The sequence below is a fragment of the Orcinus orca genome, chromosome 10 (assembly GCF_937001465.1).
Source record: "Orcinus orca chromosome 10, mOrcOrc1.1, whole genome shotgun sequence".
In the NCBI taxonomy this organism is placed as follows: domain Eukaryota; kingdom Metazoa; phylum Chordata; class Mammalia; order Artiodactyla; family Delphinidae; genus Orcinus; species Orcinus orca.
Window position 1 is genome coordinate 6,968,592 of NC_064568.1, and position 25,395 is coordinate 6,993,986.

The window sequence follows — 25,395 nt, forward strand, 5'->3', positions numbered from 1 at the left end:
TGGCAACCACCAATATATTGTTGACTGACAGTGAAAGAGGATATATAATGTGTTACCCAGGTTTTTTTTCTTTGTAAAATATGTGTAAAAGAACCCGAAGAATATACAGGAAATGCTAACTGTGAACATTTCTGGATGGTGTGATTATCAAGGACTGTATAATTGTGGGTTGGGGGGGTTATTTGCATTTGGCAGAATCTTTCAACAATGATCATGTATGTATCAGTTGCACAGTAAATTGTTTCTTAAGAAAAAAGTCAGTAAGCAAGCTTGCTCGAACAGGGACGAGAACGGAGCCTTCCGATGAGGGTGAGTAGCCCGAAAGCAGTTGAGCAGCAGATGCAGGGCCCGCTCGCTCCTGGATTTTGCCACTGATGGTCTAGGACGTGCCCTTGACACCTTCACTGTGTGTGTCCTCACCCCAGCCCTAGGGGTAGCAAAGAGGGAAACGGAAGCTCAGGGAGGCGGGGTCCCCTGCCAGAACCAATGGCTGAGCAGGATTTACGGGCCCTGTGGGGACCCCGGAGAACACACACTTCGTTTCTCCCCACTTGGGGTCCTCAGGCACCACGCGCCCCCAACCCAATCGCCTCAGGGAGAGGTCCTTCTGGCCCAAACTGGGATCCCAGAAGCGAGGCTCCTCCCCAAGGGCAGCCCTACCGGCAGGACTCACAGATTCCCACGTCTCTGCTCACGTAATGCACTGCTCTCCACAGGCACAGGGTGACACCGTCCCTCGTGCAAAGTGACAACTTTGCCGGTGAGAGTCACTGGCAGTGAAGGCTGACTCGTGAGAAGATCCAGGGCAGAAGCAAAGACCCCAGGAGGAAGGGGTCCCAATGCCACTCTGAGCCCTCTTCCCCCCTGCCCTCCCCTCTCTGGCCCAGGGAGACGGCCCCTTGACGCACCCTCCCTCCACCAACTGCCTCAGTTGGGGTCCTACCCATGTACCTCAAAGGGCCGTGTCCACGCCATCCTCATGATGACATGTGTATGAGACACAAGGGCAGATGTGACTCCTCTGTGGCCCCAGCTCCCCTCGCGTCAGGCAGGCTGGGCCTGCTGGTGAAGGGGACCCCAGACAGCCCACCACAGTAGGAGGTGTTCCTGGCTGCATCAGCTTCTAAAGGTGCCACCTGCACCCCAACTGCCTGCATCCCCAGAATAAGCGGCACTTCCCCCCATCCAAGGCCCAGCTGAGCCTGTTTCATCATCAGACAAATGGAAGTGAAGGTGATGGTCCCGGCCTGACCTAACTTCAGTGTCCTATTCCTTATTTCTTTCCCTTTCTGCACAGATCTTTGCCTCTCCATCAAGACCTATGTGGCAGGAATACCGAAGCCACCCACCCATTTGTGGCTGACCTCCCTGGCCTCCACCAACAGGGGATAGAAAAGGCTTCATTATGTTCTCAACCTAAGGTGAGTCTGCAGTGACAGGCAGGGGCCTACAGCTGGCACCGTGGTCCATGCAAACATGTGGGACTGGGGCACATGCCCGCCCGAGGAGGGAACAGCCCTGAGGCATGGGCACCAGCACCGGCGGGTGCCAGCCTGAGACAGCTTGTCAGCGCATTTCTGCTGCAGCGCCCCCTCCCACCTAGTCACACACGAGGGCCCCACCCAGCCACAGAGGCCAACGTCAGGCCTGCAGTAACAATCAGATGACAAGCTTCAGTTTCCTGTGAAACCCCCGTTGCAGCCCTCTGTGGGTGTTCAGATGCAGACAATAAATAAGAGGCATAAACAGGACACATCTTCATTTTGACGCTTAGGTTGCCAGGGCCCGAGCTTAGCTGGAAGGCGCAGGGCAGGCCTTTGCTGCCTCTTTTCCCACCAGCAAACCCAGAAGAGGGAGAAACTGTGGCTTTTCTGCCCTTAATGCCTGGAAGCTTACCCCTGATAGCTGAGCGGATACAACACCCACTCCTTTGGGCCGGTACGTAAACCAGAGTGCCGTTGAAATAAAAATAGAACATCGAGGGCAGGATGGAGCAAAGGAGGACAAAATGTTCATGAAGAAGGGTCATGACGAGCTTTAAATCTCACGAGTTTCCTGTGAGTTTCCGGTCTGCCAAGGCCAGGACCAAAAAGCAAGCTGGTTACGTCATCTATTCCTATGACTGATGTACGGGAACAGCCTCACGCTTCCAGGACAGCACTCTTTCTTCCGCTGGAATCTCACAAAGATTCCATGCATAAAGTTAATTCTGCAGGATCATGAGATCCAAAAATAGGAATTGTGATCATAGAGTAGAAGCGAGAGCAAGTGTGGGGAAGTTTCCAGAGCCAGGCTTTCTAATCCTAGCTGTACGCGCAAGGACAGATTTCTTAACCCTCTGAGCTTCATTTGCATCTTCTGCGGAGTCAGAATAATTATAACCCCTCTGTCCCAGAACAGTCCCAGGACTCAGTGGGACCAGATACAAAAAGCAGCTGGGCCAAGGCCAAGGCCAGGACACAAACTGTGACGTAGTCATCCTCTGTCCTCTGTCCTCTCTCCCTACCCAAAAGAACCTCTGATCCCAACTTAGGGTCTCTGAAGGAAGCAAATGGGGTGGATGGCTGTATTCAACAGTTTAAACCCTCTAATGGGGACTTCCCTGGTGGTGCAGTGGTTAAGAATCCACCTGCCAAGGCAGGGGACACGGGTTCGATCCCTGGTCCGGGAAGATCCCACCTGCCGCGGAGCAACTAAACCCGTGTACCACAACTACTGAGCCTGAGCTCTAGAGCATGCGAGCCACAACTACTGAGCCCACGCGCCACAACTACTGAAGCCCACGAGCCTAGAGCCCACGCTCCGCAACAAGAGAAGCCACTGCAACGAGAAGTGCGCACACCACAACAAAGAGTAGCCCCCGCTGGCTGCAACTAGAGAAAGCCCGCACACGCCAAAATGAAGACCCAACGCAGCCAAAAAAAACAAAAAAGAAAAAAAAAACCCTCTAATGGACACATGACTCTCAGTGGGCAGTGGCAGGGCCTTGAAGGTGCAGTAGCCGTAGGGATGAGTAATACAGAAGCCCAGCTAGACCTGCTTCCGCCCGCTGTGTCGTTGGCAGCCCCTGGTCACACACAGGAGGACAGGCAGCTTGGAGTTCTCCCTGCCAGTGCCCCTAGGGACGGGAGGGGATGCCAGTGCTCGAAATAACAGCTTCAGTGTCTGTGGGCACCAAGGGGTTGATGCATTGGTTCTCAGATCAATTAAATCAGAGCCTGGATGCTTTCGAAAGTTCCCTAGGTGAGGCTGAGAACGACTGGCTTAACCCGGAGTGATGAGGGTTGAGTTTCTGGCACCAGGGGGCAGAGAAAGGGGGCAAAAGCATTTCTCTGTGCTCTCTCCACAGTTCCCAGGGGACGATGGGCCTGATTCCCTTTTCTCTCTGCTTTGTATTTTCAGGATGTCCCACTCTCTCTAATGAGCACAAGAGCCCAAAGATGAACTCAGGGCTTCCAGCCCGCCATGCACACCGCAGCCAGGGTCACAGGCAAGGGAAACGCTCCAAATCTCATCCGACAAGTGGGATGAGGAACTGTACCCTACACCCCCAGAGATGATGAGATAAGTAAGTGCTCAACAGTTATAAGCTACCGTTGTAATTTACTATCATGAGGATCATCACCCCTGAGTCTAGGTCAGGCTTTTTTTTTTTGTCCTAAGTGCTTTCCCATAGGTGTGGCCTACTGAATTCAGAGGACACCTCTGGGGAGAAAGCCCAGTTGCTCTCTCCAGTTTATACTTGCGTAAAGTGAAACCTGAAACAGTTCTCTTATTTACATGTTTACATTACATGTTTACTGAGGTCCCGCTTCCTTTGGTCAAAAGGCTTAGGTGTGCTGGGCCCTTGGCAGAGGGGCCTGGGTTCTCCTCGCCGGCTGGCAGCCTGGGAACATTTAACACAGTGGCAAATCCGGGAGCCACATGCTTGAGCAGAGGGGACTCCAGCTGCCGGCAAGGTCTTTCCCCAGTGAGCACAGTCTGGAATTGCCCACACTCTGCTCAGCCCTCAAAGTAAACAGTGACGTAATATTTATAAATTTGTTTTTATTCTTTGTATTTATTCTGACTCGTGTGGCTGAAACAGATCCCTTCTAGAGCAAATGAAAGTGATTCATCCCTAACTAAAGAACCTAGGTGCCAGCTGGCCGTATCAAGACAAAAAGAGCTTTCTGGACCCTCTCTTTTCCTTTTCCTTTCCCTCCCAATCCCTGGGCTCAACCTTCCTGGGCATCCAAAGTCCACGTACACAAACCAGTCAAAACTCCCAACTCAAGCTAGACGGGAAGTTAGGCAAATAAGAGGGCATGACCTTGTCTTAAGACCTGATCGCCCTATCACGGCTCCTCCACTGGACCTGCTCACCGGCTGCTAAAATGACTCATCCATCCTTATTCATTTATTCACTGTGTTAGGGACTGGGGGCTCTGACTTAACAAAACTCACATGACAGTTAAAAGATACCTAATTTTAAACAGGGAGGAGTTCTATGCTGACAACAAACTGGAGGAAGGGAGGGGGGCACCTGACACTTACTTACACGGGGTGCCCAGGGCAGATTCTGTGGGCAGGTGCCATTTAAGCAGAAACCCAGAAGATGAGAGGGATGAGCCAGGGGAAGAATGCAAGGGAGCTGGGGAGGGGCCCGCATTCTAAGGGGAAGGAATAGCACATGCGAAAATCCTGAGGAAGAAAACACTTCGGTGCATCTCCTCAAATGAAGGATGACCCTAGCGGCTGAGCTGAATGAATGCGGCGGAAAGTAGCCAAGATGAGGTGAGAGAACTGGGCAAGGGTTAGTCCACGTGAGATCTCGTAGGCCATGGTTAGGCAGAACCTTAAAACAAACCCCCTTGAACTGAGGTACCCAGTAGCTGAGACAGGGCTTACCAAATAGTTATTTGCTCCCTCTCAGACTCCAGCCTCCCTTGCAGTTAGGCTGGGGCCACGTAACCGGTTCTGGCCAATGGATTTTAAGTGGAAATGCTACTGTCACTTCCTGGACAAAGCAATTAAGAGCTGGCGAGCCTCGTCCATCTGTCTCTTCCCCTCCACAGTGACCCTGGAAGCCGTGCACTCCCGATGGCCTGCCGAGTGCCAGAAGGCAGGAGCCAGCACTGCACTTGGAGAAACTGATTCTTTGCTGTGTTGAACAGCTGAGATTTCTGGGTTTATCTGTGACCTCAACATAACGTAGCCCATCCTGATTAATGGGTAACCTCGACATGTGTCCAAAGCTCGTAACCCAGAGGAGCTGCTTAGGACCACATTGCACAGAGTGGGAGCTCAGTAAACCGCAGCTCCTCTCCCTCCAGCTCGTACCCGTCCTCTCTGAAAAACTGGGGGCTGGTTTAGAGGCACCACACACAAGCCCCTCTGTCCATGCTCACATTTACTCCCAAGAAACCCGCAGTGATTAAAGCCTCGCTCTTTTCCAGTGGAATAACGAACACACAGAAGGACAGTCAGAAGACCATCCTGAGCCCCTCAGCAAGGATGTGCGAAGAGCCTCGCATCGCTCATGTTCTGAAGCGCCCCCACTTACGAGAAAAGCAGACAGGGCAACGTCTACGCCTATTTTTCAGAGACTTAATGCCATCTAGTGACCTCCCCCAGCAGGGGTTAAGGTCACGCAGACCTGCATCCCTTTCCAGCCGGTTGCTTACTTGCTGTGTGGCTTTGGGCAAGTTACTTATCCCTGCACCTCAGTTTCCTCATCTGTAAAATGGGAATAGCGAGCTTTGTGAGATAAGATACTTGCCTGGCACATATTAGGTGCTAAATACAAGTTATGACTAGCATTCAGATAACAGTGACTCCTGACCAGGACTTTGGCGCGGGGTGGGGCGGGGGGGTGGTCTTGGCCCTGTGCAGTGCCACGCCCAGGGGCAAGTCTCCACGGGCCGCAGGGTCTGAGTTCTTCCCACGCTTTTTTGTCCCCTAGTGGTAGGAAAGGGGCGGATGTTGGGAAAACTTCCAGGAGAACACACACCAGCCCTGTCTGGCCCTTGCAACAGCTCAGCCTCTTTGCGAGAGAAAGGGTGTGTTCTCTTCCATTTCACTTTAGGCAGCAGATAGAAATTCCCCACGCAGTGAAAGCCCAGCTCCAGGAAGGAAATGACTTTGGCTGAGCTGCCAAACCAAAAGTTAGAAACTGTGAAAGCTGCACAACCAAGACGAGACTGCGTGAAAACTGGGAAACTTGAAAGAAACTCCCAGGAAGACAGTAGCAGCAGATGGGAAGATGAAACCTTGGTCACCTCCCTTGGAGTCCCTTCAGGTTCCAGAAGCTTCTTGCTTTCCTACTCAGTTGACACCTGGAACCTCACAGGCCCCTGTTCCCCACTGTGGCCAGAGCAATGGGGGTACTCCCAGGTAGAAGCCCTCGAAAACCTTCCCTACACTCCTGATGAAAGTAGACCTGACCACACCCAAGCATTGCTCCTTCCCACCACCGGGCCTTTGCACGTGCTGTTCCCTCTGCCTGGATACGCCTGTGTGGTCGGCCCGCCAGTCCTTTGAATGGAGGCTCAAGTTTCAGCTCCTTGGGGAAGCTTCCCCAGATGAAATCAAACCTTCTCCTCTCCTACCCTCCTACCTACCTACCCACCCGACCTACACTTCTCCTTTGAGCACTCCTGCTGTGGTTGGGTACACGTCTCTATGCCATCATCCTGTTCATGCCCGTCTCCCACACTAAACTGTAAGCTCCTTGAGGTCGGAGCCCTTGTCTGTATTTCCACTGCTGCGTCCCCGGCACCTAGCACACAGCAGGCACTTGATACATGTCTCAGTTCACTACTGACTCTCTTGTCCAGATTTTGTGTATCTAACTCTCTATGGGGATGAACGAGGGAGAGTGTCACCGCACGAATCAGGCACACCTGGTTTCGAGCCTCCATGCTCAGAGTTAGAGCCATCGGACCCCCGCCATCGGCAGGCTCAGGTCCCCTGCCTGCCTCAGTGCCGTTTAATCAGGTCCCCTGCCTGCCGCAGTGGCCGTGATGACAGCCGACCTGCCTCTGGCTGGAAGCCACAGCTCTGATATATCGGCCTCTGCCTTGATTCCGGCTCCTGAGACCCGCAGATGCCAGCACCTAGACCCTGGAGCCTGGCTCACAGCCCTCTCCCTAAATAAGCCTGGTGGTCGGGAAAAGTCCCCCTCAGGAGTAGGACTCTCACGTTTTAAGCCCCAGGGTGATGGCTGGCCCTAGCCTCCAGGGTCAGACTCTCCTGACGTTGAATGCTGACCTGGCCATGCAAATGCTGCCCCTGGTCCCCCAGACTCTCTATAAAGAGGCTCCCCTGGGATGCCCAGCAATCGCACCATGGCCACCATTGTACCAGAGCAGTGATTCCCACAGTGTACTGGTTCCATGGGAATATTAATAAGTATCAAATGAAAAGGGGGCTCTGTGGTCAAATGTAAATGGAAAACACTGACCTAAATAGATTTCTTTGCTATAGAACTTATCAGAGCCTTAAAACGTTGGGTGTGCATTGTGACTCCCCAAAGGTAGGGGGCACTGATAAAGCATACAGATATCCCAAGGTTAGTGATTCATGAAGCCTCTAGCTGCACGGTGTAACTTGCTGGAGCACACATCTGGGGCATGTGATTGGGGAAATGCTACTCTGCACCATGACTCGCCCTGCGGACGTCCTATGCACACAGTACTTTCCCCATCACAGAAAGACATTTTTCAATCAGGACGCAAAAGTGGCATTCCTCTTCCTGTCCTGACCCAGAGACTGGGGCTTCATCCAAGACCCAGCTCTTCCCTGTGGGCTCAGAAGAGCCTGGAGATGTGAAGACATCCATGGAAGACCACTTTATGACGGGTCTTTGCCAGAAGTCGGGAGGTGAAAGTGGAGAGGGGAGGGTAAGAAAGGGCGAGTAAACGACGCTTCACCTCACAAAGTGACGCACCAAGAGGCACTGCCTAGAGCTCATGGAAAAATAATTATATATGTAATGATATTCGTTAAAGGTTAGAAAAACGACCTACAGACCCACAGAGGAGCCAAAGGGGGAGAGGAGGTATGTACAGCCAAATCCTGGTCTAGGAAGTGAATGGATAATATAGAAATTGATATATATGAAAAGAACAGGAGAAGCACATTATTTAGAGATGGTACAAATGTGGTAGAGAATAGCCATTCCCCTTGTCTTCCTATATTCTAGAAGTTTTAGCTAGACATACGGCTGCTAAAAACCACATTTTTTAGCTACTGCCAGACTCCCTTTGCAGCTAATTGTGGTCACGTGACTAGGTTCTAGCTAATAGAACTTTGTGAAGTGATAAAGCGCATCTTTCAGATTGTACCCTTAGAAGGAAAGAAAATCCCCTCCCCTTCCTGCTGCCCGGAATGTGGAAAAGAGAGGAACAGCCGGAGCGAGTACCTCAAACCACAAGGTGGAAGCCACATGCGCAGGGCAGCAGAATAAGGTAGAAAAAACGCTTGAATCCCTGACACTGTGGATCCGCCCCATCAGCTTTGGGTTGCCGACACACACGCCGCTAGTGGAAAGAAACCCTCTTTTAGTTTAACCTGGTGTTGTTTTGGCCTTTCCTACCGGAGCTAAATCAATATAATAATGCTCCAGGTGGCAAGGACCCAGACATTGCAGACTGGAAAGCTGATTACTGTGCTTACACCAAAGCAAAACCGTCACCCGTGACCCTCGGAAGGCAGGCCACGTGCTACGAGCACCCATAACTCTAAGGGGAGAAGCTGCAAATGCTCTGAATGTTGGTACACGTTGCTTCTCTTTTAGGGACCTCCAACAGAGGGAGAAGAACTCCACTGGAGCCAGACCGTGTTCAAGCAGAGATGAAAAGGAAGACTCTTGGCCTGTAGTAGACAATCCAAGTTGACCAAGAACCCCCCTGTCAGGGGCCCTGAAGGGTCAGCCCCAGCAGGAGGTGATACCATGGCCCCAACCATTCTAATCCCCACTCCACCTTTCTCAGTCCACTGACGAACTGCAGGAGGGGCTCTCTGCCAGACACAGAGCCCAGAAACAAGAGTCAAGATAAGAGTGCTTCCGCCCCATCTAAGCTATTGTTTCAGTGGCCCCGGGGGAGGCTCCAGGCGTGCACCTTCCATTAGGAGGAGAGGGGGGCAGGCCGAGCTCACAGGCCACCAAGCGAAAGAACCAACCTTTCAGGGTTAAGAATGAAGCTACCTAGGCTAGATCATCAGCTGTGGCTGTCACACAGAGAGCTGATGAGAAGCCAAGAGACCAGAAGCTTCCAGCATTTTGAGAGACCTGTACCGCCAAAGAAGCCACAGTCCTGGTGTGACAAAAGCCGGCCATTATTTGACGCCACAGCTCCTCCCAGGTGCCCAAACCCCTCCCCCAGCAGGAAGTGGGCTGTGAAAGCCGTGTAGCCCCCCCCCATAAGGGCAGCCTCTCCAGTGCCCACTTCCACTGAGGCCGCAGGCATGCTCCCCCAATGTCTACCCCACCCCCCAAGACAGAGCCAGTAGTCAGAGAACCAGGTGCTGGGTCAGCGGTTCTTAAACTTTTATCTGCACCTGAATATCCTGGAGGGAGACTCAGGACTCCACCCCTGGCGTTTCTGAATCGGCAGCTGAGGTCAGGCCTGAGAACCTGCATTTCTAACAAGCTCCCAGGGGATGCTGATGCTCAGAAGTCCAGGGAACACACTTTGAGGATCACTGGTCAACTGAGAAGAACAAGGGGCTGCCAGATGGACCAAACAAAGGACCCACTCCCCTTGCCAGAAGACACTCCCCTGGGGAAAGGGTGAGCACGTTTTGCTCGTGGGAGGAAGGGTGCATGTGGATACTTGGGTGGCCCAAAGCAGAGGGCTGTAGGAAGACAGCTGGCCCTCCAGTATGTATCCCCTCCTCTGCTAGAGTAACAGACGCTTTAGTTGTGCACACAGGCTCCCAGCTACAGATTACATTTCCCAGCCTCCCCTGCAACTAGGCGTGATCATGTGACCAGTCCTGGCCAACGGCCTGGGAAGGGAGGTTATGTTGCAGCTTCCAGGGGACCGTGCCCTTCTTGTAGGCTGGAAGGCACGTGTGGAGGCACACAGTAGCCGTCTCAGGTAGGAGCTGGGAGCCGGCTGTCCCAGACGGCAGAGCAATGAAAACGAAAGAAACTGGTCCTTGACACTGGGCAGCTGCCCTATGAGCCCTGGGCAGCTTGGACGGTCACAGGAGAGAGGAATAAACGTCTGTCTCATTTAAGTCACTACAGCCTACCCTTAGTAACAGCAATGAACCTGGGATGCTAATACAGGAAGCCACCAAGAAACAGCTAAAAGAGCAAAATGGTTGATACTGGCGAGCAGATTTGCCAGAAGAAGGAATGGTAAGCCTTCTACACTCATTTATTCTAATTCTTATAACATTTAGTGTTTGACAATCGAACAATAATGGTCTTGGCAATTAAGGTTGAGAAGATACCAAGGAACAGAGACCCACACACCTAGCTCTCTGTACAATGGCACTAGCAGCCCCAGAGCACGTGATTTCAAGACACTGGACACACATGTGGCCCCCTGGGAACCCCACACTCCACCTTCCGGTTCACATACAACCTATGGAAGGCCTCTGCTACATGCAAATACTTACGACCTATGGAAGGCCTCTGCTACATGCAAATACTTACGACCTGGAGTCGTAAGTCTCTGAGGACAACACTTTGTCTCTGGGACTTTTGGTGTCTGGTTTTCAAGCTCTGTTTTATTCAAACTTATTCTTAAAGCTCTCTAAGAAGTGGTGGGCAGAAGTCAGGTTCTCAAACTGCTGTGGGCAACCGAGCAAGTTCATAAACAATCTTCAGCAAGTAAATGCAAACTAAGGTTTAACTAATGTTACAATTAGGGAAGGGAAAACTGACCGGTTGGAATAACAGAAACTTAATATGCTTCACACATGCCCTCTATATTCACTTCCAAAAAGTGACCAAGATTTATGGCACTTTTTCTCCCTAATGAAAAACAAACAAAAAAAAATCCAAGATACAGAAAGGGGAAGTGTCTTGCCTGAGGACTGAAGGCAATAGTGACAACACAACCGAACTCCCGAAACAAAAGTGGATGCAGAGACAGGCTTGAACCTCTCTTCCTCAGGCAATTTTAATCAGCAAGGCTAAGCAGCAGAGAAAAGAGGATTGGGGAACACAGGTGGACTCTCACAGCCCTGAGAGGTTAGAGGAGGTTGGAACCGGAAAACAGGGAACTGAGTAAAGTTCTAAGAAGAAAGGATGACAGACAAATATCACTGTTTCCTGGAAGCCCAAACACCGAGTGCAGTGAAGTTCCCGTGAGAAAAGCTAAGAAGGAGGGCTCTGATCCAAATGCGCCTGGGTGTGACCGGACCTGTGCCCTTCGGGGAGGCTCTGAGCCGTTCCTGACCTCCGTGTCCTCAGGGGGAGAAGGGGCTCCTTAGATCGCCCACCTCGAGGGGCTGCTGGGAGGAGCCACGCTCAGCGCCTGGTGCCTCGAAAGTGCCCAGTCAGTGTCAGCTTCAGAGTGTCACGCTGCAATGAGTATGTTTCTCTGAATCTGGCACTATGTTGTGTGCTGACCTCAAATCGTTAAGAATATATTCGAGATTAGTCAACAGCCAGGTTCTGACGTCAGTGGCAAGCTGGTGTGTCCAGTGAGAGGCCTGTGTCTCAATCCCCAGTACGTCTCTGCCCACAGGCCTCGGGACACCCCTGCAGCATCCCAGTGCCCTGCAGAGACAAAACCGGCGTCCCCCTCCCCAAAGTGGCCTGAGCAGGAGGCCTGGTCCCTCCATTCTGACTGTACCTGACCCAGCGGCTTTCCCGCTCCCCCTCTGCAGCACCCCCTCTCCACACCTACCTCTCTCCCTCTCTCCTTCTCTCCCTCTCTCCCTCTCTCTCTCTCTCTCTGGCATCCTTGGGTGGGCATGAATTTCCTCACCTCTTTTTGAACCCATTAAGAGTTTATCACTGGACTTCCCTGGTGGCGCAGTGGTTAAGAATCCACCTGCCAATGCAGGGGACATGGGTTCGAGCCCTGGTCCGGGAAGATCCCACATGTCGCGGAGCAACTAAGCCTGTGCGCCACAACTACTGAGCCTGTGCTCTAGAGCCCATGCGCCACAACTACTGAGCCCGTGCACCACAACTACTGAAACCCACGCACCTAGAACCTGGGCTCCGCAACAAGAGAAGCCACCGCAACGAGAAGCCTGCGCACCACAACGAAGAGTAGCCCCCGCTCACCACAACCAGAGAAAGCCTGCACGCGGCAACGAAGACCCAACGCAGCCAAAAATAAAATAAATTTAAAATAAATTTTAAAAAAAAGAGTTTACCACTAATTCTCTCAAAACATGAAAAGTATGTGAAGGCACATCTACTCCATAATCAGTTCTACCACGTGCCAGGTTCTGGGGATGCAGACAAGCCAGACAGGGGTCTGCAAGCAGCTACACAGGATAGGCATTGGTCGCACCAACCAACCAATGTGGCATGGGTCTGAGCAGGTCTCCACCTGTAAGGCCACCCTGGTGTCTCCTGACTTATCTCTGAGGGTGGAGGTCTCTAAGCCCCCACTCCTCCTCCTGGAAGCCCTCCCTGATTTAGTCAGGCAGGTGCTGAACTGAGGTCTGTTGGTTCAGCCAGGTTATTCCCAGCTCAGGAACCCCCGCCAGGACAGCTCCAGGGCCTACAGGGTCTTCCACAGGCCTCTGGGGCTCTGAATGCCCTGCTCTCTACCTCCCACACCAGCTCTATGCTACTTCCTGCAACACCCCAGGCCTTTGCACAAGGGCCTTTGTCCCCTCTCCCCTGGGCTTTCTTACTCCAGCTCTTCACATGGCTGTCTTCTTTCCATTCCTCCAACTTCACCTCCTCAGACTGGCCTTCCATGACAACCGTGTTCTAGAAGGCTCCCCTACCTTGTCACTCCATCCCCTTATTTTTACTTGTTTTCCTGTCTACTGACTGTCTCCTCATGACTATGCTCTCCACGAGGGCAGAGGACCTATCGCTTTGCCCACCTGTATTCCAGGACCTCGGACAGCACCAGGCACTGGCCAGGGGCTCAGTGAGTACCTGTGAGAAGTCTGGCTCACTGTCCCACACTGAAGGGGTCTCTTTGGGGACATGGCGGGGGGGGCCAGGTGGAGATAATCAGACCCCTCATCCCCCTGCCTCTGCTGAGCACTGGCTGAACACCAGGCCCTTGACGTGTTCTATTTCTTCAATTGCACAGACACCCTGCAAGGTAGGGAGGTATTATTTATTACCTGCTAAATACATTCCCACCATGGTTGTATTCTCCTGTAGGAGGACAATTTGGTAATACTGGTATTGATATCAATCAAAACTTAAAATACACAAACCTTCAACCCAGCCATTCCAATATTGGAAAGTCACCCCATGCGAGATTCACATGTGTGCAAACGGGGTGCACATCCCAACACTGTACACAGGAGGCAACTGCTAGAAGCAACCTGAACACCTATCAATAAATCATGGTACATCTGTCAAAGGAATACAATGTGGCTGTTGAAAGAATGTCTCAGTATGAAACAATCTGCAAGATCGACTGCTAGGTGAAAATAAAGGGGACAGCCGAGTGCATGGTGTTCTCTTACTATCTGTATAAAAAAGTGTTGTAGACACATATATACATTTGCCTAGAAAATCTCTAGGAAGGTGGATAAGAAATTGTGACTACTGGTTACTTCTTGGGAGGCCAAATTGGGAAACAGGATGAGGACGTAAATAATTTTTACTGTAGACTTTCTTGAATTTTTATGCTACAGCTATTTTTAAATTTCTATTTATTTATTTTTGGAACAGAGAACAAAAATTTAAAAGGTGTAAAAAGACTGACAATAAAGTCTCTCTCCAACACCTGGTTCCCTGGCCACCCGATTCCTCTCCCCAGGGGTGACCACCGTTACTAATTTCTTAGTTGGATGGTAAACTCTTTCATTCAAATTTTTTTAAGATTAAGAAAGGTTTTCTGGGGCTTCCCTGGTGGCGCAGTGGTTGAGAGTCCGCCTGCCGATGCAGGGGACACGGGTTCGTGCCCCGGTCCGGGAAGATCCCACATGCCGCGGAGCGGCTGGGTGAGCCATGGCCGCTGAGCCTGTGCGTCCGGAACCTGTGCTCAGCAACGGGAGAGGCTACAACAGTGAGAGGCCCGCGTACCGCAAAAATAAATAAATAAATAAAAATAAAGGTTTTCTAATTTTATTTATTTTTACATTTTGGCCATGCCGAGCAGCATGCAGGATCTTAGTTCCCCAACCAGGGATCAAACCCATGCCCCCTGCAGTGGAAGCGCGGAGTCTTAACCACTGGACCGCCAGGGAAACTCCAAGAAAGATTTTAAGGTGAGAGGGCATAGCTCACGCTGGCTGCTAGGGGGCCTTGGTAACTCACAGTTGAGGATGATCTGGGCGGCGCGGTAGAGCTCTAGATGGCACAGGAGGTCCAGCAGCTGCTGGACGGTGGCCTGCCGCATGCTCCACCACCACAGCAGCTCGCGCGTGATGCTCACGCCCTGCGCCCGCTCCATAGACTTGATCTTCCGCAGCTGGGTCAGGTCTGTGATCACATAGGAGGCTGGAAGGCAAGCAAAAAGGGATGCTTAGAGCCAGAAGGGCAGCCCCTCCACCAGAGGGTCACCATGCTGGCCCAGCTCTGTCTACCACAAAGCCGCCTGGCCCCATCCTACCTGAAACTCCACCAGGAGCTGGGGTCCACAGGCAGCCCAAGTCATTCAGTGCCCGTGGGGACCAGCACACTCACACTTTAATGTAAATGTCAACTTGGTTGCCACACAAGACTTAGGAGAAAGACCAATGGACGAGAGGGCCAGGGGCCTTGAGGTTTAGCTGCTTATTTGCTATGTGCAAGTCACTTCCCCAGTGGGATGGGAGGCTCGGTTTCCTCAACTGTAATAGAGAACTTGCCTTCCAAACAGAAGTCCCGTGTAGGCAGAGAGTTTTCTCTGTTCCGTTCACTGTTAGATCCTCAGAACAGGGAAGCGTGCCTGGCACAGAGTGGGGGCAGGGCCAGGACCAAAGTGAGGCAGGGGAGGCACCCAAGGCGCAAATTTGAAGGAGGTGCTCATTCTCAGGGCTGGTCCTGCACCTGTAGCAGCAGCCAGAGAGTAGGTGCCTCCTATAATTTTGCCTTGGGGGGCTTCCCTGGTGGCGCAGTGGTTGAGAGTCCGCCTGCCGATGCAGGGGACGCAGGTTCGTGCCCCGGTCCGGGAAGATCCCACATGCCGCGGAGCAGCTCGGCCCGTGAGCCATGGCTGCTGAGCCTGCGCGTCCAGAACCTGTGCTCCGCAACGGGAGAGGCCACAACAGTGAGAGGCCAGCGTACCACAAAAAAAAAATAAATAAAAAATAAAATTTTGCCTTGGGCATCTCATTCTCCTCAGCTCTAAGTCCCAGCCCTGGCAGGGGGAACTGAATGAATGAATGAATGAGTGAATGAACGAATCCACAGCCCACCATCCTCACAGAACTGCTATTAGGAGCAAGAGAGCTATGGATCTAAAAGCACTTTGCCAAGTCTGAAGCACTGTGCAATTTGCAGGGGGCTACTGTCCACAATACTAAAACTAATGCATTCCTTCTTTTCATTTTCTATTATAAAATGGTTGCTCATTAAAGAAAACTTGGAAAAACGCAGGGGAAAGAAGCTAATAAATTACACAGCATCCCACGAGGGTACTTTCCCTTCCGAAAGTCTCCCCACCACACGCACAGGGGTGCTTCTGGATCCAGTTAGTGCCAGGCTGTAAGTAAGACTGTGCATCCAGGCCTTATTTACTAACATTATACCATAAGCATTTTCCAAATTGGTACAAGCTCTTCATACATGGAATTTTTGAACGGTCACATAGTATTCTGCTGAGTTTCCTGAAGTGAGGGAGGCATTTTTTATTCCCCTAAACTAGGACTAAAATAATCGGACTTCAGTTCCAGGATTTCAGAAATCGTGGAGCAGGTATCTACGTGAACATCAAGTCATACATTCATTCAACAAAATATTATTGAGCTCCAGGCCTCTGAGAAGCTCTAGAGATACAGGGGTGAGTCAACCAGAAGCCCACGGAGCTTTTCTGTTTGAAAAATACAAACGTAAGTGAACTGAGTGGGGAAGAGGAAGACAAGAGACCACGCCTATGTAATGGCTTGAAGGCCAGGCTACAGTTTGAACCTGATCCTAAGAGCCACGGACACCAGGACACCATGGAAGACCTCAGAGCCAGGGAGGGACGCGATCATATTGTACAGTCCCTGTCCCTCTGGAGGAATGGGGAAGGTTGTGACAGCCTCCCACAGAGAGAAAGCCTCTGGGAGAAGTGCCCTGTTAGGGATGGGAAGTTCTTGAGTTGTAACTTTAGTCACTGGAAAGCCCAGGCCAGATTCCTGGTCCATGGGAAGTGATGTCAGCAGGGTCAGGGGCTGCCTCCAGCAGCAGAGAGAAAAGAGTAGAGGGAAGAGGAAGGAACCCCTTCCCCCCAGCCCTCCCTGCACAGGAGCTCTGTTCGTGGGCTCACCTCCCACGCTCCGAGGCAGCGTGATGTCATGGGAAGAACAGAAGCCCAGGGCCGCCCCTGGGGCTCCACTGCGGCAGCAGAAGCCAAGCCCAGCCCTCACATCTGTGGGCTGCATTTTTCCTCACAGGCAATGCAGGAGGAAGAGGAATTAAACCCAGAGGTGCCTTGCAATGTGGACGTTGTAGCTCCGTGAAAGTGGCATCTCTTATGGTGTTGACCTGCCAGCATTTAACATGACCCTTAAAACAGGGTCAAGACAAGATAGAGGTCTCAGGGGGATGAGTCACTGCCGAGCGCCCTGCTGAGTCCATGGCTCTTTGCCCAACACACACCAGTAATACCTGGTCGTTACGGAACATTTGGAAAACGGGAGAAAATCAAAGCCCCCGTGATCATCCCACTTGGAAGACCCCAAGAAAAGCACTGTTTATACTCTTGCTTCTAATCTTCCAGGTTTTTCTATTAGATATAAAAGTACATGCTTATGCCAGCAGGATGGTACAGTGGTGGGTTCAGGGCCCAGACTCTGGATTCTGAGGCCTGGGTTCAAATCTTCTCTCTGCTACTTACTTCCCACGTGCTTGGGGAACGCCCTTCACTTCTCGCCGTGCCTCAGTTTCCTCATTTGCAAAAGAGGAAAACAACAGCACCTGCCTCAGAGGTTGTTGTGAGGATTAGATTAGTTATATGTATAGAATAATATGTATGTGATATAAATGTTCACTGCAATTGTCAAGCCATCTACACTCTATGAAAACCTGCTTTTATCCCCAATGGTTAACACTATGTGGCAATCATCCCTCCTGGTCTGACTTCCTGAATCTTGCAGGACACAGTAGACAACCTTGCCCATCTTCAAAGCCCTCTGGAGCAGAGACACACAGCTTCCTGAAGTGATCCGCCCTCGCCCTCGGGTGAAACGCCCTTTGTCCAGACTAAACAGACTCTTTCCTGGTTGAGGGAAGGGGAAAGCGTCTTGTCCCTTAAGCCTCTCAGCAACTCATCCCCATTTTACAGATGAGGAAACTAAAAGCTCAGAGAGAGGCAGTCACTCGCCTGAAGCACACAGCTGGGCAGGGACAAAGCAGGCCTGTGCACAAAGGCTGGCACACGCATGAGACAGCAAGATGGAGAGCCGTCCAACAGAGGAAGCCCTGCCCCAGGATCCCTGGGAATACACCTTGGGTGAGTGAAGCTGTGAGAAGCCTGGTTTCCCCCAAGGGCAAAAATGAACGCAGCCACAATCATAGGGAAATGAGCAGGAGGGAGCCACATTATCTGCCAAAACTGTCAAATCCAAAGAGCGTGCGTATTTGTGGCTGTGTGCTTTTCTTTTTTTTTTTTTTTTTTGTGGCGGTACGCGGGCCTCTCACTGTTGCGGCCTCTCCCGTTGCGGAGCACAGGCTCCGGACGCGCAGGCTCAGCGGCCATGGCTCACGGGCCCAGCCGCTCCGCGGCATGTGGGATCTTCCCGGACCGGGGCACGAACCCGTGTCCCCTGCATCGGCAGGCGGACTCTCAACCACTGCGCCACCAGGGAAGTCCAGGCTGTGTGCTTTTCTGAATCACTTTATGGATTTTTCCACCTCCACTCCCCGGTATCACAATCAGCCCCAAGGGATGATCTCTTCTAAAACGATGCACATTATCTGTAATAGTCAAAGACTAGAATGTCATTTTAAAAAAAAAAAAAAAAGAATAAATTGTGGAATATGGAGTAGGATTTCTCAACCTAAAAAAAAAAAAAAAAAGACTCGCAGAAACCGAGGCTCTTTAGGACTGGAAGGACAATCACAGTCGCTTACTGTGCTGAACAGAAAACCATGGAATGCTGTGACTTGCCAAGGAGCTGCTACCTGGGGGGCACGGCTGGCTCCCAGCCCAGTGACCTCTGACCCAGCACGGAGAGCTGGCCAAGCATGGGCTCCAAGCCATCCCGTGTCCCCACCGTTCCCACATCCTTCAGCCCATCATTCATTCCAGTGGCACTGAGTGTCTGCCCACTGGCCGGGCACTGCCTCAGACACTGGGAATACAGGAGCAAACTAGATGCGTGATGTCCCTGCCCTCATGGCGCCGACATTCTACAGGGAGAGACAGACATAAACCAATAAGGAACAAGGTCAAAGCATGTTAAGAGGAATGAAGAAAATAAAACACGTTGATAAGAAAAAGAGGAAAGGGGGACAGGGTCAGCCTCTCAAACAAGGTGACATATGAACTGAGAAATGAAAGACTATAGCCCCCCAAAGACGTCAGTGTCCTAAACCCCGAAACCTGTGCATATGGTACCTTACGTGACAAAAGGGACTTTGCAGATGGCATTAAGTTAAGGATTTTGAGATGAGATTACCCTGGATTATCTGACTGAGCCCAGGGGTCCTTATCAGAGGAAGGCAGGAGTGTCCGATTCAGAGAAGATCATGACAGAAGCAGAGGTCAGAGGAAGAGATTTGAAGATGCTACCCCATGTCTTTGAAAGTGGAGGAGGGGCCACAGGCCAAGGGACGCAGGCAGCCTCTAGAAGCCAGTGAAGGCAGGGAAATGGATTCTCCCCTAGAGCCTCCAGAAGGACAGCTGCCCTGCCAACACCTTGATTTTAGGACTTCTGACCTCCAGAACTGTAACACAATAATGGCTGTTTTTAAACTATTAAATTTGTGGTAATTTGTTACAGCAGCAAGAGGAAACTAACAGAGACTAGAAAGCTAGCCACGTGGAGGACAGGGCGAAGAATGTCCCAGACAGAGGAAACAGCAAGTACAAAGGCCCTGAGTCTGGACCAAGGAGGCCAGTGTGGCTGGAGCAGGGTGGGCATGAGAGGGTGTTGGAGGAGAGGAGGTCAAAAGTCAATGGCACTCAGACTGTGCCAGACCCGGCAGGCCTGGTGAGGGATTTGGATTATAACCTAAATCACAATGGGCAGCTCCTGAGGACCTTGAACAATACTGGTGTCTCCAAGCCCTAAGGAGTCAGAGGTATTCTCCTCAGAGGATGTACAAATGCACATGAAGAGACGGCCAACATCATTAGGCATTACAGAAATGCTAATCAAAACCAGAGCAAGAGGCACGTCTCCAAGCCCTAAGGAGTCAGAGGTATTCTCCTCAGAGGATGTACAAATGCACATGAAGAGACGGCCAACATCATTAGTCATTACAGAAATGCTAATCAAAACCAGAGCAAGAGGCACGTCTCCAAGCCCTAAAGAGTCAGAGGTATTCTCCTCAGAGGATGTACAAATGCACATGAAGAGACGGCCAACATCATTAGTCATTACAGAAATGCTAATCAAAACCAGAGCAAGAGGCACTTCCCTGGTGGTCCAGTGGTAAAGAATCCGCCTTCCAATGCAGGGGACACAGGTTTGATCCCTGGTTGGGGAACTAAGATCCCACATGCCGCGGGGCAGCTAAGCCCGCGTGACACAACTACTGAGCCCACACGCCCTGCGGCCTGTGCGCCACAACTGGAGAGAGAAAACCTGCACAGCACAACTAGAGAGAAGCCCGAGTGCCACAGCAAAGAGCCCGCACGCCACAATAAAAAGATCCCGCGTGCCTCAACAAAGAACCTGTGTGCCTGCATCTAAGACCCGACGCAGCCAAAATAAATAAATAAATAAACAAACACAGCGAGAAACCACTTCTCACCTGCTCAGATGGCTACAAACTCAGAAAGACAGACGATAACAAGTGTTGGGGGGAGGGGACGTGGAGAAATTGGGACCCTCACACATTGCTGGTGGGAATGTAAAATGGTACTCGCACTTCCAAAAACAGTCTGACACTTCCTCAAAATGTTAAACGCAGAGTTACCCTATGACTCAGTAATTCCCCTCCTAGGTATCTACGCAAGGGAAATGAAAACGTAAAGGCACACAGAGACATACACAAATGTATACAGGAGCGTTATTCATAATAGCCAAAAAGTGGAAAGAACCCAAATGCCCATCAAATGACAGAAGAATAAATAAAATGCAGTATGTCCACACGATGGAATGTTATTCAGGAATAAATAAAAAGAAATTGGGACTTTCCTGGTGGTCCAGTGGGAAAGAATCCACCTTGCAATGCAGGGGACGCAGGTTCGATCCCTGGTCAGGGAATTAAGATTCCCACCTGCATTGGGGCAACTAAGCCAGTGCACCACAACTACTGAGCTCACGTGCCTCAACTAGAGAGACTGTTTGCCGCAAAACTACACAGCCCACGCGCCCTGCAGCCTGCGCGCCACAACTAGAGACGAGAAAACCCCGCACACCACAGCTAGAGAGAAGCCCGCGTGCCGCAACGAAAGATCCCACATGCCACAACTGAGACCCGATATAGCCAAGAAATAAATAAAATAAATAATAAATAAATCTTAAAAAAAAAGAAATTAAGCACTGATACTTGCTATGACATGGATTAACCTTGGAAACATGCTAAATAAGTCAGTCACAAAGGACTACATATTGTATGATTTATTCCATTTATATGAAATGTCCAGAATAGGCAATGCCTAAAGCTGGGGGGAAATGGGAGATGTGTGTGAGAGTGATGAGGGAGACAGCTGAGGGGTACAGGGCTTCTTTCTGGGGTAATGAAAATGTTCTAAGATTGATTTGGCGACGGACGCACAACTCTGCATATACTAGATGCCACTGAATTGTACACTTTAAATGGGTGAATTGCGTGGTAGGTGAATTATACCTTAATCAAGCTGTTTTTTAAAAAAAGTCATACACAGAGAACAGACTAGTGCTTGCCAAGGGGGAGGGGGTGTGGGGGAGGGATGGATTGGGAGTTTGGGATTAGCAGGTTCGAACTAATATACATACTGACAGAATGGATAAACAACAAGGTCCTACTGTATAGCACAGGGAACTATATTCAATAGTTCCTGTGATAAACCATAATGGAAAAGAATTTTTAAAAAGAATGTGTGTGTGTGTGTGTATATATATATATATATATATATATATATATATAAAAAACTGAATCATTTTGCTGTACAGCAGAAATTAACACAACATTGTAAATCAACTATACTTTAATTTTTTAAATTTTAGTAAAATAAAAATGAAAAGAAAGCCATAGGTGTGCCTTCTAAAATAGCCACAACATCCTAGAAACAGAAGTTGCTGTGGCCTTCACAATTGAGGCCAACATGGAAAACACTAGAGAGAGTCTCTTCCACAAACTGTTTGCCCACTGCTCAGGAAACAGTCGAAGTAGTTAAATCACAGATCATCTGAGCAAAGGGACACAGTGCAGTCTAGGAAATCAGATGGTGACAGACATTCTCAGAGGTGCCCTGACTTGTTACCAGGGACAGCCTCTGTGGGGAGGCTGAGGGGCAGGGAGGGGAAAGATATTTACTTTCCCCTCTGTCCCAGGGGCGTGATTTACACCATTTAACCTAGTACATGTTATTTTTTTCCACAAAAAAGTTAATAAAAATACACACTGAAAGTAAAAGCCTAAATCCATGTTGCTAAAGAATATTGCTTGGCAAGAAAAAATAATTGTGATATAGTTTAAGTGAAAAAAAGCAGGCTAGTAGAGTGTACAAAATGATACGATTTTTGGAAAACGTATATACATAAATAAATATGGTTAGTAAAAAAGACTAGAAGGCATAAGACACCCAGCACCCTGCTGGCACATAGTCAGAAGCCAATACATGTTAGCGGCTGCTGTTGTTATTATTACTATTGGCAACCAAATGGTAAGAATGGTATCCCTTATGGGGATATATATACACATATAGCTGACTCACTTTCTTGTACAGCAGAAACTAACACAACATTGTAAAGCATTTATACTCCAATAAAGATGTGGGAAAAAAAAGAATGGTATCCTTGGGCTTCCCTGGTGGCACAGTGGTTAAGAATCTGCCTACCAATGCAAGGCACACAGGTTCGAGCCCTGGCCTGGGAAGATCCTACATGCCACGTAGTAACTAAGCCTGTGCGCCACAACTACTGAGCCTGAGCTCTAGAGCCCGCAAACCACAACTACTGAGCCCACGTCCCACAAGTACGGAAGCCCGCGCACCTACAGCCCACGCTCCACAACGAGAAGCCTCCGCAATGAGAAGCCCGCGCACCACAACGAAGAGTAGCCCCCGCTCACCGCAACTAGAGAAAGACCGCGCGCAGCAACAAAGACCCAACATAGCCAAAAATAAATTCATTAATTAATTTTAAAAAAATACTCCCTCCAAATTAAAAAAAAAAATGGTATCCCTGAGTGGTGGAGTTTGAGCTACTCTTTATTTCCCGCAGTACTTTGCAATAAGAGTGTATTATTTTTGTGACTGGTTTAAAACAGGATTTCTGAACCTCAGCACTACTGACACTTTAGGCTGGATAGTTCTTTGTGGAGGGGGCGGTTCTGTGCATTGCAGGACGTTTAGCAGCATCCCTGGCCTCTACTCACTACATCCCCCAAGTTACGACAACCAAAAATGTCTCCAGACATCGGCAAATGTTCCCTAAGGGGGCAACATCACCCCTGGTTGAGAACTACTAGGTTAAAATATATATTATTTCCTCAAACTGGATGGATAAAAACATACATGTTCTTTTTATTATTATTCTTTCCACTGTACATAAATATTATATTCCCTTTGTACGAATGGTATATATCATAATCTCAATTTTAAAGAAAATATAGATATTACTTTAAAAATAAAGTGGCACCAGTCACATTGACTTAAAACATGAACCTGAGAATAACTGTTAACACTTCCTTAATACTTACAAGAACCTCTGACACATAGGTGTCAAGTGCTTTTTATACAATTTTCATTCCTCATAACCACCGCCAGTTTACAGATTAAGAAGCTGAGACTCAAACAGGTTAAGCAACTTGCCCAAAGTCACCAGCTGGATGTGGTGGAGCCTGGAAGGCGCCTGAGGACCACACGCGCAGCCTCCCCCAGGATGCCAAGCCCTCAGCCAATCACCAGGCACAAACAAACAAAATACACCAAGAAGTTACGATGTCCTGGCGGGGCCAGCCGCCGGGGTTCAGAGCCCAGTACGCCACTTAGCAACGCCATACCCTGGCCCCCCAAAGTAACTCTACCTTTAAAGCCGTTTCGTCGTCTGTTAGATGGGGTAAGAGAAATAGGCACTTTACAGGCTGTCGTGGGAATTAAATGAGATAATCGGTGTCAGGTGCTTACATCAGGGCCGGGCACACAGTAAGCACTAGTCACTGCTGAGAGCGATCATTTTCGGCTTTACTGTAAACAGCGAAGTCGAGCCAGTCATTACTTAGCGACAGACTAACAGCAGAAATCCTCCGAAATCACCTAACACCTTCCAAATGACCACAGAGAGGGGGCAGCGCCTGCCCGAGGGCACACAGTGAGGCCCGGGTCCAGAATGGCAGCACAGAGAGCCCCTAGAATCAGGACCCGCGTAAACAGGCGGGGAGGGGGTTTAGCGGGGTCGCAGGGGTGCCCACTCACCGAACTGCATCCAGTCCCACTCGCTCAGCGCGTCCATGTTGCGGCACAGGTCGTCCAGCACCCAGGCGGGCAGCTGGTAGATGTAGCAGGACATGGCCGGGCTCCGAGGGCCGGCGGGCCGGCAACGCAGACAACTGAGTCCTACGCGGCAGGACTCCGCTTCTCTACCGGCTGGCTGGTGGGTCCACCCAGCGCAAGGCCGCCGGGGAAGTGGGCGGGGCTGGGCTTGGGCTCTACTGCCCCCCAGCGGTCACCGGGGTCGCGACGCCTCCCGGCCGGCTGGACCAGTGGCTGCGAAACCAAGAGGGTCAGAGCCGCCAGGAGGGGAAACAGGCCCAGAGGAGCAAGGGAACACGGGCAAGTCCACACGGGAATTCAGCGGCAGTCCCAAGAGACCTTCTGAGTCCACCTCCAGGTCTTTTGGCCCTCTGCCACATACGATTCCTTCAAGAGCTAGTCTATTAATTACCTGCTATATGTGGGGCAATGTTCGAGGTGCTGGAGATGCATAAGTGGAGAAAACTTACCAAAGTCCATGTTTTCATGGGACTTACAATCTAGGCGGGGGTGGGAATGGGGGAGGAAACTAGCAACAAATAATAACAGCATTGAATAGGTAAGTTACATGAAATGCTAAAAGGTCAAAGTGCTGTGGCAGGGGGTGGGGGAAGGAAAGAAAAAGAGGAACGAGGTGTTCAGAGCGAGCAGGGGGAGGACTGTATTAAATAGGGTAGTCAGGATAGACTGATTTTTTTTTATAAATTTTATTTATTTATTTATTTATTTGGCTGCATTGGGTCTTCGTTGCTGCACGCGGGCTTTCTCTAGCTGCTACGAGCAGGGGCTACTGTTCATTGCAGTGCGTGGGCTTCTCACTGGGGTGGCTTCTCTTGGTGCAGAGCACGGGCTCTAGGCCAGCGGGCTCAGTAGTTGTAGCTCACGGGCTTAGTTGCTCCACAGCATGTGGGATCTTCCCGGACCAGGGCTCGAATCCATGTCCCCTGCATTGGCGGGCAGATTCTTAACCACTGAGCCACCAGGGAAGTCCCTAGACTCTGATTTTAAGGGCTAATATTTATTGAGCAGCTACTATGTGCCAGGGACTGTTCTAGGTGCTGGGGTTCCCTCTGAAGAAAAAAAGTACAAAATCCCTGCCCTGGAGGAAGACACACAATAAGCAGTAAAAATGCTAAATAAGTAAATAATTTAGCACTGTAGAAGGTGATAGGTAATGTTAGGGAATAAAAATAGATTATAGTAAAAGAGAGTAGAAGTAGCTAATTGCATTATTCATTGTCTTAGAAGGTGATAAATATTATTGGGGCAAAGCAGAATATGGTAAGAGGAACTGGGGGGCAAAGTGAATTATTGAATAGGGTAG

At 50.3% G+C, this 25,395-nt stretch overlaps 1 protein-coding gene across 1 annotated transcript in view; it reads right to left on the reverse strand.

Moving 5' to 3' along the window:
• Positions 1-24,197, reverse strand: part of IRAK2 (interleukin 1 receptor associated kinase 2) — a 58,489-nt gene extending 34,292 nt beyond the window's left edge. Inside the window, exons 1-2 of the mRNA XM_004274827.4 lie at positions 24,015-24,197; positions 14,414-14,596 (exon numbers count right to left, since the gene is read on the reverse strand). Of these exons, the coding sequence (XP_004274875.1) occupies positions 14,414-14,596; positions 24,015-24,108 (277 nt within the window). The 5' untranslated portion in view covers positions 24,109-24,197. The remainder of the gene's footprint in view (positions 1-14,413; positions 14,597-24,014) is intronic.
• Positions 24,198-25,395: the final 1,198 nt, after the last annotated feature.